The sequence below is a fragment of the Amyelois transitella genome, chromosome 10 (genome assembly GCF_032362555.1).
Source record: "Amyelois transitella isolate CPQ chromosome 10, ilAmyTran1.1, whole genome shotgun sequence".
In the NCBI taxonomy this organism is placed as follows: Eukaryota; Metazoa; Arthropoda; class Insecta; order Lepidoptera; family Pyralidae; genus Amyelois; species Amyelois transitella.
In genome coordinates, this window is record NC_083513.1 from 11,323,722 (window position 1) to 11,341,268 (window position 17,547).

Consider the following 17,547-nt stretch of genomic DNA (forward strand, 5'->3'; position numbering starts at 1 on the left):
GATTCTAGACTGAATAACACAAAAACTGATACCAAAGTTTGTCGCTGTTTAAGAACTATTTTAAATTACTAAACTTTCATAGGGAAAATATTGAAAATTATTTTCGACGTGAAATAAATAATAATAATAAATATATACTACTGGACAAATTACACAGATTGAGTTAGCCTCGCAGTAAGTTCGAGACTTGTGTTACGAGATACTAATTCAACGATACTATATTTTGTAATAAATACTTATATAGATGAACATCCAAGACCCAGGCCAATCAGATTAAGTTATTTTCTCTTCACGCCCTGGCTGGGATTCGAACTCGGGACCTGCGTAATGCGCGGTAAGGACCCGGGTGACGAAAGGCTCTTCTTGAAATATCACGTTTATATAAAAAAAGAGTCTAGAGAAGGATATTGTTACTGCATTTAGGCCTTTAGTCATCTCTTACGTTAACAAATGTTAAAAGCACACCATTTGCCAACAGGAAGCTATTCATTGAAAATCGAAAGCCTGCACTCAATATAACGAAAAACCTAGATTAACTGAATACGTTTCTCACTTTGTCATTTAGCAAATGCTACCCCAAAATCTAGGTCACCTTTCCGAATTCAATATGGATAGTGATTCATGGTTTTTATTCAGAAAAAGGCCCTTTATGAGGGCTCCCGGTCACCTACTTGCGAAGTTTTCGATGAAAAATTATATTCGATTGAAAGTTGTAACCCAGTTTGGTTCACGTATTCGGGTATTCGCGACACGGCCTGCTGGGGATATATATATATTTTTTAATTTCCTTGTTGCTAGCGTTTGTTGATAAGTTGGCAGATCAAAGAAATAAAAAGTAAGAGACATTTATTCTATATTAATAAGTTTACGTCCTGGTAAAGAGTCAGGTCAAAAGTACCCGAAACCGCCGAGCTTGCATGAACAGAGCGATGATGAAGCGACGGAAGTATGCAGAGATCGTTGCAAGTGGAAAGAGGTAGTCTCAGCCTACCCCTCCGGGAAAGAGGCGTGATTTTATGTACGTAATAAGTTTATATCACTAGAAAGCGAAAAAATAGACGTGTTCAATGTTTTTTTTTTTAAATAACTTCAATTTTAGCCTGTGCCGTGTGGTTACCGGCACTAATTAATAGAAGAATAGGACCACTCCATCTCTTTACTATAGATATCATAAAAGGCGATTAAGAGATGGGCTTCCAAACTTGGGATTCTACTTTTAGCCGGTGGGCCAGTCACTAGCCAAACAGCTGAACATGCCCTATCAATTTACTATTTTCAAGACTGTTGGCTCTGTCTGCCCCGCATGATACATAGATGTATTATATGTATTTCGTATGTATAAGCCTGAGAGATTATTCTTTCTACTAAGTAATGTCAATATTTTGGGTATGAAATATTTATTTATATCAAAGGGATATCCATACAAATGTGTAAAGAACGGACGAAAAGATAAGCCTTAATGCAATGAATATTTAGATTGAAAAATAAAAATAACGTCAGATAGAAATGGAAAGTCCGACGCTCAAAACTGTTGGAACTGATTTCAACGGTATGAATCGTATCGCGAAAAAGAGTTTCTGAACAAGGAGTTTTAAAGTAATGGAGTTCACAGATTTTGCTTTAAAAAATCCTGCTTTATTGCAATTTAATCTATAAGGGAGTTTCGTTTTGTCGTTGTTTTATTTGATTTTTATTGAAAAAATATGTTGCCTCGTTTGTTGGGATGCCCAATAAGATCAGGTCAATTATTGAATTAATTGTCCCGATCTTTCTCCGAGTGAAAGTAATTGTGGCGAGACAAAGTACCTACACGTGAAACTTAAGGATTTATCAGAAATTCCACCTTCATGAATAATTCCTGAAACTGAACTTAACCAGACAACAGTTTCTTTAACTCTAAGTGTTCAGAAAAAAGTGTATTATAGAATTAACATTAAATTGTTTCAAACTAAATTTATTTCATTTTTTATTTTATTTCATTAAACAAATTAATGAATATGTTACAAATCTTTTTTTAAAAACCTACCAAAAAATTTTAAATACTAGTAAATATACAAAAATAAAAAAATTTCTTTGAATAACGAAACTAACCATCGATATTCCTCTATTTAGTTACTTATTCCTTGTAGCCTAGCAACGAACACTCCCTGTAGGTGCAAAGTGCATAGACTGCGGCGTGGTATCGAGCGGCGCGGGTCACCGACCCCAATTTGTAACATGTTGAAGAAAAGCGTTTTCCTTAAAACTTTAACAAAGTAGTCGTTTAAAAGTTAAGGTTAACTTAGGGTAAAATTACTTTGAATGGAGTTAATTTCTTCTTCGGTACAAGGAAAAGTTGTCATATACGAAATTGCGTGGGTAACTTTTTATTTTGGAATGAAAATTATTGCTATGTATTGATCATTTGATGATGTTATGCTATGTATTAAACGCTCGATGACCACGAATCATTGTAACATATAACAAATAAAATGTACATAGGTAAGTAATGTCCGCGTTTAATACCTGTATTATTTATAAATAGTTATAATTATAACTTGCTATGAAACCATAGGTATTTATTTTTCTTACATTGTTTATACTTATTTAATTCAATCGTATTAATTTTATGTTTTAAGAAATTTACTATATCACTGTAGAGAAAATGTTATATTTTACTAAATGAATAAGTTTGATTCGTACGAGAATCGATATTTTTTTATATTAGGAAAAGCCACACCAACAATGTACATACAATACATTAATATAAAAGATTAAATTTAAATAGCTTTCATATATATAGCTATTATTATATTAATAAAAATTTGTGATAGTGTATTTCCATTGGTGTAAGAAAAAGAATATACCATAAGGCAGTAAAACATACTGCACGAACTTTGAAAGTAAACATTGCAACTTCGCTCCCGCAAGATTTACATTAAAACTTTTCTCTCCGACAGTCCCGTCCATACTACTTGCTTCCGCCAAGTTAAGCTGTCGTTGTTAGCTTAATTGCAAAGCTTCACATGTGGCGATAACATGAGAAATATTGTTTATTTAGCCTCACGATAAATACTCGTAACTTGGCTTCTGAAATATTTATAGTATATTTCGAATTATCGTTTCTTTTTATTTATGTCTGTTGATTAAGAATATTAGTTATTAGTTTTGAACGGTAAGTGTGAATTAAGCCTTTGTCTTGGGTAAACGTCTGTAGCGGGAGAGATGGTTCAGCTCGACCGCCACCAAAGGGAAGATCTTCCGCCAGGCTAGGTGTGATGCCTGGGGAACCGCGCGACAGACGATGTTGTGTATATGCTGAAATCCGTGAAATCTTCGATAGAGCGATTTAGACTTTTCGCTGTTTTTGACTGATAGCGTCGCGTGATTTTGTGCTTGTGACTTGTGACGTAGAGATGTCGCCACACGTCTTTGACTAGGTAATGATAACGGTAACAATAGTATCAGAAATTATGTTGTTGCAACAGATTTGTGTCTAAACCGAATATTCGACAGCTTGCTAATATTAATATGGTGTAATGATATTCGTAATGATTACAATAGTTTTTTAACCTGATTTTCTTTCACTTTTTGCTATAATGCATTTTGGCAAAACGGTAGCTAAAATCAATATTTTTTTTGGGAAAGTTTGGTTTAGAAAATTGAAAGTAGAGATAAATTACGCAGAGCGTCTGAAACTACCAGATTAAAAATAAAATACTCTTAATAGAATTACAGCACAAAGGAGACTTCTTTTAAAATCAAAACGTGCTAAAAGTTTCTTCAGAGCAATCTGTATGTAGATTTCATTAAATTTCTTCCTAAGCTCGTGGCAAGCGGAAACATGTAGTCACAGCCTTACCCTCGGGAAAAGAGGAGTGATGTTTACGTAATTAAAACTTATTTCTTTTACCATTTACTTGAGTGCGCACTCCATGAGCCGATATTTACTCTAACACCTGAGAACTGAAAGTCCGATATATATGTTGGACAATGCCCCTTCGCGTAAAACTTTCTATGTTTACAGAATAAAGTTTCTGACACACGAACAATAAACTTCTAGTCGAATGGAACACTTTAGTACCTATTTCGTTTCTATTCCATATTCTTTTAGCGTTGATATGCTGGTAGGATTTTGTTACAGAATTTCCTTTCGAAAATATATCCTGTTTGTCTAATTTTATGGGCTTAGTGTTGACTGTTGATTTTATGGGAAAAAAATCAGAAAACATACATTATGTATATCACATATTTATCTCTTACGGGACAGACTGAGTAATTAAAAAAAAAACAATGACAATTGTTTTTTTTAGATTGCAAATAATATAAGTAATATAATAATAGTAAACAAATAATAATAGTAAATAAATAAAATGTTCATACACACTAATCAGCATTTTTTCTCGTGATATTAATCAAAATGAGCTTCAAATCAGTTCGACAATTATGTTACAGTCATCAATTTTAAATTTCACCTTTTCAAATTTAAAAGGTCCCTATGAAACGTGTGCCGTGTGGTTCCCAGCATTAATACAAAAAGAATAGGACCACTCCACCTCTTTCCCGTGGATGTCGTTAAGGCGACTAAGAGATAGGCTTTTAAACTTGGGACTCTTTTTTTAGGCGATGGGCTAGCAACCTGTCACTATTTGAATCTCAATTTATCATTAAGTCAAACAGATGAAGGTAGCATAACACTTTTCAAGACTGTTTGTTGGCTCTGTCTACCCCGCAAGGAATATAGACATGAGTATATCTATACTAATATTATAAAGCTGAAGAGTTTGATCGTTTGTTTGTTTGTTTGAACGCGCTAATCTCAGGAGCTACTGGTTCGAATTGAAAAATTATTTTTGTGTTGAATAGACCATTTATCGAGGAAGGCTTTAGCCTATATAACATCACGCTGCAACTATTAGGAGCGAAGAAATAATGGAAATGTGAAAAAAACGAGGAAAATTATTCATCCTTGAGGGCTTCGAGGCTTGAGTATCAATGATGCCCAAAATAACTATTCCACGCGGACGAAGTCGTGGGCACAGCTAGTCACTACATAGTATAAAACAAAGTCGCTATTTTAGTCTGTTTGTCGGTATGCTTAAATCTTTAAAATTACGCAACGGATTTTGATGCGGTTTTTTGTAACAGGTAGAGTGATTCAAGAGGAAGGCTTTTATGTATAATTTTTTCCGAATTTTGCACCCGTGCGAAGCCGGGCGGGTCGGGTATAAAACGTTGGTACTAAAGGAAGAGATTTGTTTTTTGTCCGTCTACGAGTGTCTGTGCGATGAACGCTTTGAAGTGCATTCGGTCGCAAGTAACGCAGTAATTGAATCTCCACCCGATCCGACGTCGTCAGACTGTTAACAATTATGAAGTATGAAAACAATAATATTTTTTCTTGAAACAGATTTCATGTAAGTATAATTATTGTTCCTTGTTCTGGAATGTGTCATAGAAAGTGTTTAATTAAGTCAAACTTCTTTACAGCTTACATAAATACAATCACGTCTATATAACTTGCGGGTTAGACAGAGCCGACAGTCTCGAAAGACCGAAAGGGTTCACAGTTTGCCAACGTAACGCCTACAAGAAGAATCCCAAGTTTATTAGCCTATCCCTTAGTCGCCTTATGCGTGGGATATAAATGGAGATTTGAATTAATCTTTACATTAATATAGCTAGCATATTATAAGATATAAACACAGTTACAGAATTACAGTTAAAGTATCTTGATCAAATTAAGGACGTCCTGGTAAAGGGTCAGGTCAAAAGTACCCGAAACCGCCGAGCTTGCATGAAGAGAGTTATGAATGTGGATGAAGCGAAGGAAGTATGCAGAGATCGTGGCAAGCGGAAAGAGGTAGTCTCTGCCTACCCCTCCGGGATAGAGGCGTGACTTTATGTATGTATGTTACAGAATAACCTATACATAAGCTATAATTCAAACGAAGCGCGAGGTATGCACTCGCGGACGCAAGTTATAAATTATATGGTTTTTCAAACAATATCCGAATATTAAATACTAGCTGTGCCCGCGACTTCGTCCGCATGGAATAGTTATTTTGTGCATCATTGAAGCCCTCAAGGATGAATAATTTTCCCCGTTTTTTTTTCACTAGTGTGGTCCTATTCTTTTTTTTTGTATTGGTGCCGCGAACCACACGGAAATTTCGAAAAATAGCGGGTAAATGAAATTTTGCGTTTTCCAAGTCGACAGTTAAAGCTAAATAATTAATATTCTACCATTGTTAAGTTTGATAAAAATATCAGATATAGGTATAATTGTCGTAAAAGGCGACTAAGTGATAGGATTTTTACATTTTCCATTATTTCTTATAGTTGCAGCGTGATGTTATATAGCCTAAAGCCTTCCTCCATAAATTGTCTATTCAACACAAAAATATTTTTTCAATTCGAACCAGTATGATTCACGCATTTAAAATAATAAAAAATACTTAAACTCTTCAGCTTTATAATATTAGTAGTATAGATGATAATTGCTTCACAAACAAAGGAAGTGTTGAATTCCAAGTTATGTCTCGTCATAAAGTTATAACTACAGCTACTCGTATAAATCTTTCAGACGAAGTTAGCGGGTTTCAATTTAGATATAGTTTGTTAATTAAAAGAAAAGAATCGAGTTTAAAATCAAAGTTTTTGTTATTCAGTAGTCTTCATAAAAGGTTATTGACATGCGCAATGGCTTAAATATTAATGAAATTAGTGAAATTATAAATAATATATTCGGGACAAATTACACAAATTAAGTTACCTTAGAAGTAAGTTCGAATCTTGTGTTACGAGATACTAACTCAACGATATTATAATTCGGGTCTCCACCGAAGACGATATTTAATTACAAGCAGCAGTACGCAAGATGATGCTGTCTCCGTCACATGTTTAGAGATTTATATGAAACTGAAAAATTAGGTATTCTCCCCTCTCCTTCCCACCCCACGCGGCTGGTCCGGTGCGGTCGCTTGTCATTACGTTTTTGTGTGCTGTCGATGTCACATCGTTATTAATATTTTTCACGTCACTAACTTAATAGTTTCGAACTTTGAGTTTTTTATACATTTTAAAAATGGGAAAATAAAAAAAGGCTTATGGATGAAGATTACAAAGATATCATGAAGAAAATGAAGAAACTCGAAAGGAAGTTAGAAAAACGTAAACGCGTTATCTCTTCTTCGGATGATGACAATTCATCGTGCAGCGAAAAAATATCAGGTAACTAAATGCATTTCATATAGTTTCAACAGTATTGAATCACACATATCTCTAACGGGAGATTTTATCATCTACCCTCAAAATACATATAAAATACAAACCATCAATCGATAATCAGAATTTAGTTTGCTTGATTGATAAATAATAATAATTTGATACATTCTATGATGAAATATAGTTGTTAGATATTATGTGTGATCGATCGTGTACAGATCGTACGGTCATGGTATGCTGGATTACTTTAAATGTTTTAACATTGTTATTCTCACTAATTATGCAGTCCCTAAGACTAAATAGTGTTTATTGAGACAACCTATATGGTTAGTTGGTTATTGTTACATACACTGGCGGCCTATATGGCTAGACCAAAGCATAAGGCAACCTATATGGTTAGTTTTACTGCTACATACTGGCGGCCTATATGGCTAGACCAAAGCAAAAGACAACCTAAATGGTTAGTCTTGCTACTATACTGGCGGCCTATATGGCTAGACCAAAGCAAAAGACAACCTAAATGGTTAGTCTTGCTACTATACTGGCGGCCTATATGGCTGGACCAAAGCAAAAGACAACCTAAATGGTTAGTCTTGCTACTATACTAGCGGCTTATATGGCTAGACCAAAGCATAAGATAGCTGATATATACTAATATATATTATATATGCTTACAATTACTTGTCTATTGCAGACATCGCTCCAACAGTAGAAGAAAATGACAATGGTAACCATGATGTTGATTCACCATCACTCCCCTGTACCGAAAACGATAATGATACTGCGGAGCCAGATACCACGCCAGATTTAGACCCAGATATACTGGAGATATTAGGCGATGACCCGTCAAAAGATAATTGTGTAGGCGAAAAACTACACAAAGATATAGCGCTCAGATGGACACATATTTTGAAAAATGGCATGAGTAAAGAAATTAAAACCGAATTGCAAAAACAATATTTAGTGCCTGAGAACTGCGACAGCATTAACCCACCAAAATTAAACCCGGAAGTTAAAGCTGCCATAGACGAACAAAACCTTAAAAAAGAAACATATAACGAGCATAAACAAAAACAACTATCTAACTGTCTAGCTGCAATCGGTAAAGCACTGAATATTGCTCTTAGCAATGAGGAAACGTCACAGGATCTTATAAAACCATTAAGTGACGCCGGTCGACTCCTGTGCGACCTCCACTACCGAGAATCACAATCTCGTCGTTACGCTATTATAAACTCACTTAATAAAGAAGCTAGAGATACCGTCAAAAATACCAAAATAGACGAATACTTGTTTGGTTCTGGCCTTGGGGAACATTTGAAATCATCAAAGGCCATTAAGAAATCGGGTACAGAAATGAAACCCAAACCGGGACGACCACAGTCTAAACCCTCAACGAGTCAACCTCAGCGCGGGGCTTTAAACGCAAGGGGGGGCTCGCGAGTGCCGGAATCGCGAACCAATCCCGGAGTCCGGAAATACACAACGGCACCAGCAGCGACAACCACGAGGGATCGTCGCAAGGAGGCGTCGTCGAGGAGATACAGCAGTCAACGGGGACACAGGCGTTAAATAATACTGAACAGGTACTTGTACCAAAAGTCGGTAGACTTAAATATTTTTATGACCAATGGTATCAATTAACAAAGGATACCAGGATTTTATCGTGGGTAAAAGGATATAGAATACCTCTTAAGGAAAAACCAACACAGTCATGTTTTCCAAATAATAAGCACTTTTCAAAAACAGAAATTATAGCTATGGACTCGTGTATTTCAGAAATGGTGAATAGCGGTGCTATTTCACATTGTTTACCTTGCAAGGATCAGTTTCTATCACCAATTTTTGTAGTTCCTAAATCTGACAGAAAATACCGCTTTATTTAAAAAAAAAAAAAAAAAAATTAAATAAATTCATTGAAGTAGATCATTTTAAAATGGAAGATCATCGTACCGCCCAAAAATTAATAAACAAAAATTATTTCATGTCAACACTTGATTTAAAGGACGCCTATTTTTTTTTATTTCTATCGATGAACGCGACAGAAAAATGTTGCACTTTCAAATGGGAAGATAAAATTTACCAATTTAACGATCTTCCCTTTGGACTGTGTACAGCTCCATATCTTTTCACCAAAATCTTGCAAGGTTAGATAGATATCTTGCTGAATTTATTGGCTTATTAACATCTGCTTGCCCAGCTGTCAAATACGGTTGGATGTATACCAAACTGCTTGAAAGAGAAAAATTCTTAGCTTTAAATTACTCAGAAAATTATAACAAAACAATGGCATTATCAGAAATTATACATGATGATTTAAAAGTTTGTGTTATGAATTGGATAATTCATAACACAAACTATATTTTAGAAATTTTTACCGATGCGTCCCTTACCGGCTGGGGTGCAACATGTAACGGAAAAAAGGCTAGTGATAATTGGAATTACGTTGACTCAACCAAACATATAAATGTGTTAGAGCTGAAGGCGGCATTTTATGGGTTAAAAATATTTGCATCTCACCTACGAGATTGTGATATTTTAATGAGAATAGACAATACCACTGCTATATATTACATAAATAAAACGGGAGGTATACAGTATACACACCTAAATGAAATAGCTCGTGATATATAGCAGTGGTGCGAAGGAAAAAATATATTTATTTTTGCATCATACATTAAATCAAATGAAAACACAATCGCAGATAAAGAATCTCGCAGATTAGATGTCGATACAGAGTGGCAACTCGCTGACTACGCATTTAATCAAATTGTTGACTCCTTCGGTAATCCAGAATTTGATCTTTTCGCTAGTGTCCAAAACACTAAGTGTGATAGATATGCATCATGGAAACTTGACCCATGCTCCGAAGTGGTTGACGCTTTTACTTTTGATTGGCAAAATATCTACTTTTACGCGTTTCCTCCATTTTGCCTAATCGCAAAGGTTCTAAAAAAAAAAAAAAAAACTTATATCTGATAAAGCAAAAGGTATCGTTGTCATACCTTGGTGGCCATCACAACCATGGTTCCCCATGTGGTCAAGACTAACTGTTTCAAGATTCATCTTTTTTGAACCGAGTAAACACTTGTTATGTTCTCCTTTCAGAGAGTACCACCCGCTCCACACAGACCTTACCCTGGTAGCAGCGATGTTATCAGGGAGGGATTAACAAGACAGGGCGTCCCTTCGACGTCCATGAGAATAGTTATGGCATCATTTGCTCAAAGCACACTAGCTCAATACAACTCTTCAATTAAAGCATGGTGGGATTTTTGCCAAGGTAAAAATTTAAACGTTTTCCAAACAACAGTTCCACATGTAATGTTGTTTCTGACACAAACATTTGAAAATGGCGGTTCATATAGTACTATCAATACACATAGGTCAGCATTGTCCATTATCTTAGGTAAACATGTAACTAATGATGACCGCATAAATCGCTTACTGAAAGGGGTCTATAAATTAAAACCCCCTGCTCCCAAATATAACTCTACTTGGGACACTAATAAAGTCTTGACGTTTTTATCGAATTATTACCCACATGAAAATTTATGTTTAAAAAAACTATCAATCAAAACAATTACTCTACTGGCTATTGCCTCAGCTCAGAGGATGCAGACTTTAAGCCTTATAAAATTACAAAATATTGTTAGTCAAGAAAATTCCATAATAATAAAAATCCCTGACATGATTAAAACATCGCGCCCTGGAGCATGCCAACCGCTCATCAGACTACCCTTTATACGAGAGACCCCTAATATTTGTCCAGCACTATCTCTTCAAACTTACATAAACAAAACAAAATCCTTGCGGATTCCAGAATCGGGTGATTTTTTATTCATAAGTTTAAGAAAACCCCACAAAAAAGTGGGTTCCCAAACGCTCGGTCATTGGGTTAAACAAGCGTTGGAGGATAGTGGGATAGATATTAGTTTGTATGGCGCGCATAGCGCCAGGCACGCCTCGACCTCTGCTGCTCACAAGGCAGGGGTAAGTCTGGAAGCGGTTCGCAAAGCTGCGGGGTGGAGCGATACATCTAATGTATTTCTGAAATATTATAAAAAAGATAATATTATTAATTCTAATAATGAGGAATTTGCATTATCTATTTTCAATATATGATCAAGTTATCTGTATAAGAGAAATGTGTTGTATTTATTTTTAGTTTACTCTTGTTTAACTATAAATTTGATTAGTCAGCGCAAAATCAGAACAATCAATTGCATCTATTGTATTAATGAGTGATGTCATTAAAAAAATATAAATGACATATTGATTGGTATGTACTTCATCGTATTTTTATTTGACCCATATGCCTTTCAAACTCTAAACATCTGCTTGTAATTAAATATCGTCTTCGGTGGAGACCCGAATTATAATTGGGAATTAAACGAACTTACCTGGTGAAGTTCGATTCCAATTATGAGAGGGTCCCACCGAAGACGATATGACTTCCCCCCCAACCCAGAAAATAAAAATACAAAATCAGGAAAACTTTGAAGATAATGACAAGCGACCGCACCGGACCAGCCGCGTGGGGTGGGAAGGAGAGGGGAGAATACCTAATTTTTCAGTTTCATATAAATCTCTAAACATGTGACGGAGACAGCATCATCTTGCGTACTGCTGCTTGTAATTAAATATCGTCTTCGGTGGGACCCTCTCATAATTGGAATCGAACTTCACCAGGTAAGTTCGTTTAATTCCCAATTATATTTTATAATAAATACTTATATAGATAATTTATGTTATCTAAGTAATACCTATACATATACATATGTTTCATCTGCCTGTCTGTTCTTTACGTAAACAACTCCTTAACCTATTTAGATATTAAAAAAATATATTATAATAATACTTAGTTTGGAATTAGTAATAAATTCTAACTTGCTATAAATTTTTAAACTTGTTTATGGCATATTTTATAGAACCACTCCATCTGTATCCCATGGATGTCGTAAAAGGCGTCTGAGGGAATAGATGCAAATGTATCTAGTGCAAACTCCCATGCTGGCCTTGTGACGAAGAAAAACATTTCAGGTCCAGTCCATCTCTTTCCCATGGATGTCGTAAAAGGCGACTAAGGGATAGGCTAACAAACTTGGGATTCTTTTTCAGGCGATGGTCTAGCAACCTGTCACTATTTGAATCTCAATTCTATCATTAAGCCAAATAGCTGAATGTGGCCATTCAGTCTTTTCAAGACTGATGGCTCTGTCTACCCCGCAAGGGATATAGACGTGACCATATGTATGTATGTATGATTGATTTTTTATAATTAATTGGAGTGCGTGTGACCTCGTTCTGCCTGGTGGTAAGCAAGATGAGTCCTTAAGTTGTACACGCAAGCTTAAGTAACTACGCCTATTCACTCTTGTCTATATAGTGTGTGTTATCTGCTTCTCTTCCCGCGAGTTTGTAAAAGCCAATCATGAAGAAAGGGCTACTTGGGACTTTTCTTTTTATTTTTTACTAGCTCATGCGCGGGGCTTCGCTTCCGTGGGAAGCCTATGTCACTCCCGAAGGTCTATTCTATATGCGTGCCTAAATTTCGTAAAAAAAGGTCCAGTAGTTTTTGAGTTAATCGTTACTAAATATAAAACTTTGCTCTTTATTAATAGTGTGAACGTGGATTTCTTTCATATAAGCTAAGGTACTATATTTATTGTTCCACGTGTCCGAGATTAACCATACACAGATTTATCTGGTCAAAATTGGAATAAACGATAAAATTAACCCGAATTTACATCCTATCCATCCTAGATTAACCCGTAATCAGGGAACCTGCCTAGGGATTATTTTGTGCGTTCAACTTGCCTCTAAATTAGTCCATTTTCCGACGAGGGTACCGGTCGGCCCTCTAAAAAAGAATCCTGAGTTTGTAAGCCTATCCCTTAGTCGCCTTTTACGATTATTATTTACCATACGAATTATCAATATCAAAGTCAGCTTAAGTTATCAAAATGAAAAAGGTTTACGGAGGTCAGACGGCAGTTTCTTAGCGTTGAATCGATATACGGACACTAGTCTCCTTTCCGTATACATACATACTTAAAATCACGTCTATATCGCTTGCAGGGTAGACAGAGCCAACAGTTTTGAAAGACTTATAGGCCACCGCATACGATTCAAAAAAAGTCAATGACTATTCAATAAAGAAGAAAAATTATACTAAATTTATTGAATTAATACAAAAATAGGATCTTCCGTTTGCGATCAAGAAAAGAGCAATTCGTAAATTGGAAAAAACGAATCGGCAGGAAATGTCCAAACCATTTCCCCAAATTAAGTTATAAAACTTAGTAACAGCCATTGGTTTGAATATCTCTCATCTCATTTATATTTCGCACAATATTTCTAGGGATTAGCACGAGAGATACATTTATTTTTACGCAACTGACTTTATAAATAAGTGTCATGTAACTTGTAGTTTAAATTCTTATGAGTATTATTCGACTTCAAGTATGATTAAAGCAGTAATGCTCCTAGCTTTCTAGGCAACCTGCTTCAGGAATAAATTACACACACACACGCACACACACACACATAATCACGTCTTTATCTCTCGCGGGGTAGACAGAGCCAACAGTTTTGTTAGGTATAAATTCATTGTAATTTTTGTGTTTAAGCCTTGTGACTCTGTCTACCTCGCAAAGACGTAATACATTGTAAGTAAAAGGACTCGTTACTGTATACTCGACTCGAATATATTTTCTAAATATATTTGTTCGAGTATAGTTACAGTCGTTTCGCATATTCTTTATGTTTCCAACGTCGGTATTCAAACCTATATTTCCTCAGGTTTATGTCTTCAGCCCTGAAAAAACTAGTCATCTCAGATTACGTTCCCACGTAAAGAAATCCTGATGGAAATGCCGCAATACCTCCTGTTTCTAATCCGGATAATCTTACGCCCACGCGACCTACAACAAATGACCAACTTCGCCCTAAAATAGATGAAAAACTAAAAAAAAGGTTCACTTATGTATTGTTTATACGTCACTTATAAATGGTTATTGACCGATAAACGCTATATTTTGTAAATATTGGTAGTAAAAATGAACATGGTGTGTTCTTTCATGTGAAGATTTTAAAATAATAAGTTAGGGGAAGGCATACATATAATCACGTCTTTATCCCTTACAGGGTTTATAGAGCACAGACTTGAAAAGCCTGAAAGGTTACATTCAGCTGGTGGAATAGAGATTGAAATATTAACAGGATGGAAGACCATCGCCTAAAAAAGAACCAGAACTTATATATTTTTTAAAAATAATTGCATGAAATCCTGGTCATACAGACATGCGACTAATGTCTAGTCTCTAAAAAGACATAGGTACATAATTAGTTTTCTGTGTCATGTAGGTATTATAAATTTTGTAATTTTTTTTTTCTGTTAATGGTTCTCGATATTTTCTCCAACAAGGTCGCCTGTATACACTTACTTGCGTAAAAAGTAATAAGCCATAAAACATAAACTCTTTTTTTGCACTTATGCTGGCAAATGAGGTCACGGCTGAATTAGATTTTGCTTGGGCCAATAATGAAGAGCTGAGATTATTTTATTTTAAAAATACATACATATAATCACGTCTTTATTTAAATTGTGATCAAGTTTCTGACCAAAATTTTTCGTGTTTACTTAAGTGAGCAACAAAAATTACTCTTAAACTAAGTAAGAGGTCCTCACAAGTCGAGGTAAAGAAAATATCTTCCTCTTCTTAAATTTAAGAGCTTACTCTTGTCGGTGGAGTTAAGTGGAGCTTCCTCCATTCATTTCTTTTCTCTGTTATTTTTTACTTTCTGGTAAGTTGTAACGTTTACTTTTTGCATTATTTGATCAAAATATAACAAAAGAAATGTTATTTAGAGTCAAAGAAAAAAGAACGATTAAAACAATAGAAAATAGGAGAGGGAATATGATAGGCAATTTATTCCGAGGAATTTTTAAAACTATAGTAGAAGGAAAAATTACATACATACATGTAATCACGTCTATATCCCTTGCGGGGTAGAAAGAGCCAACAGTCTTGCAAAGAATGATAGACCGCGTTCAGCTTTTTTGCTTTAAGATAAAATTGAGATCAAATAGTGACAGGTTGCTAGCCCATCGTTTAAAAAAAGGTTCTATTCTTTTTTGTATTGGTGCCGGGAACCACACGGCACTAGAAGGAAAAATTAATGGAAAGAGAGGAAGAGAGTGACCAAGAATAAAATATTTTTTAATCAAAGAAAATATCATCGTACTGAAAATAGTAGTTGAATAAGATCACTTGACACAAATTCGCCATATTTTTTCTGTAAGTGCGCACCGGGTTTTTTCACCCTACGACTCGGCAGTTGACTCGTCGAGTGTTTGACAACCCTTATTCGGTAAACATTAGAATTGCAATTCCCGAATTCGTACGAAAAGTGTTCGCATTCGTTTGTAGTAAGTCGAATACTAAATTTTAATGAGTGTGGTTAGTTTCGTATACGTCCTCTAAATTAAAAATTACCTACTTATCTAATACAAATACTTATGGATTGAATATTTAATACTTTATTCTTAATCTAATAATTTTAAGGGAAATTGTCAGTTATTATGGAACATACATAAATAAATGTCAGCTTTATGATATTTATATCCATTAATTAGTTTATCGAAATACATACATAATATCACGCTTGTTTTACATTGGGGTAGGCAGAGACTATGGATTTCCACTTGCTACGATGCTTACAGACCTCTCCCGCTTCCTCCACACTCATTACACTTTTCAAGCATATTCGACGACTAGCTGACCCGGCAAACGCTGTTTTGCCAATTATTTTTATATATTATTACGGAACACTATTTTTTTCCAAAATAAAATATAGTCTATGTTACTCGTGGATAATGTATGTAGCTTACGAATGGTGAAAGATTTTTTTAAATCGGTCCAGTAGTTTTTGAGCCTATTCATTACAACCAAACAAACAAAGTTTTCCTCTTTATAATATTAGTGTAGATTACGGGTACGGTACTATTAACATCTCGCTTTTTAAAATACATGAATGCATATCGATATCCCGCCTTTAAACAATTAATTATTATAAATATGTTCTTCTAACGACAAAAGTTCTTGCGCAACATGCTTCATTTCACTTTCATTTTCATTTCCAAAATCAAAATATTTTGGATAGTGAAAATAGTGATTCGCTTGCAGGAACTCGCATAGTTTTAGAATAATACCCCTTTTCTGGAGACCGGGAGGCAAGGTCACGTTTATTTGCCGGAAAACGTGGGAGGTACATTAGAAATAAGTTACGAAAGCAAATAAAATTATTTCCTGGCGAAGTGGGTGTGACTGTAATGTCAATTAAAATTTGCTTTTCTCACAATTTTATTGAGACTTGAAGGCTAAATATTTCAACGTTCTTTAACTGAAAAAAAAATGATCTGTTGAAATGTTACTTCAAGAATGTATGAACAAGGAAAAGGCGTAGGGATTGTAACATAAATTATAGTATCGTTGAGTTAGTATCCCATAATACGCAGTCATGACTCGAACTTACTCTGGGGTTCTAGGTGCCTGGTATAAATATACTTATTCCAGACAAATCCCGTGGTATCATTCTCTGAATGTCTCGAACTAACTCTGGAGTTCCTGGTGTAAGTATACTTAAACCAGACAAATCCCGTGGTATGATTTATATATATAATACTACCATTGTAACCGCGAATGTAAATTTATACAAGTGCGTTCGAAATCCCAAAGAAAATGTATGTTTAAAACATGAAACTTCTGATGTGTAATTTCAAAATAAACAGACAATCGTGTAAGTTCCATTTCAAAACTGCTCACAGAGCGCAAATGAGACTTGAATTCGTTGTAAGTAATGTCTATAAACCCGACAACGTACTTCGATAGTTCTCGCCAATAACTTTCAAATAAATTTCAGCGGAGACCTGACTTTACGAAATATAATTTCCAAAGTTCCTTAGGGCACTATTTGTTGCCACCATTTTCTGTCTGTGCAACCTAAGATTTTCATATTATACGAATAAATAGCGCGAGTGAATTGGCGAGTGTGTGATACCTATTACATACTCGTACACACGAGGTAAAGATAATAATAATATGACAAAAGATTGAGCAAGAAAAGTGAACTGTTGATTCAAATTTTTGACGGCCAAAACGAACCTGCATTCTCTCAATTAAATCATTTTTAACCACTATAGTGCATACATACATATGGTCACGTCTATATCCCTTGCGGGGTAGACAGAGCTATCAGTCCTGAAAAGACTGAATGGCCACGTTCAGCTATTTGGTTTAATGACAGAATTGAGATTCAAATAGTGACAGGTTGCTA

The 17,547-nt window shown here is 35.2% G+C and overlaps 2 protein-coding genes across 2 annotated transcripts in view; both read left to right on the forward strand.

The window, feature by feature from the left end:
• Nucleotides 1-17,547, forward strand: part of LOC106135405 (neuropeptide SIFamide receptor-like) — a 142,208-nt gene that overhangs the window by 24,790 nt on the left and 99,871 nt on the right. The gene's annotated exons all lie outside the window — the stretch shown is intronic.
• Nucleotides 7,100-11,095, forward strand: LOC132902150 (uncharacterized). The gene is made up of 3 exons (XM_060946176.1): nucleotides 7,100-7,212; nucleotides 7,901-8,792; nucleotides 10,315-11,095. Exons 1-2 carry the CDS (start codon nucleotides 7,113-7,115, stop codon nucleotides 8,776-8,778), a joined length of 978 nt encoding a protein of 325 aa, XP_060802159.1. The 5' UTR covers nucleotides 7,100-7,112; the 3' UTR covers nucleotides 8,779-8,792; nucleotides 10,315-11,095.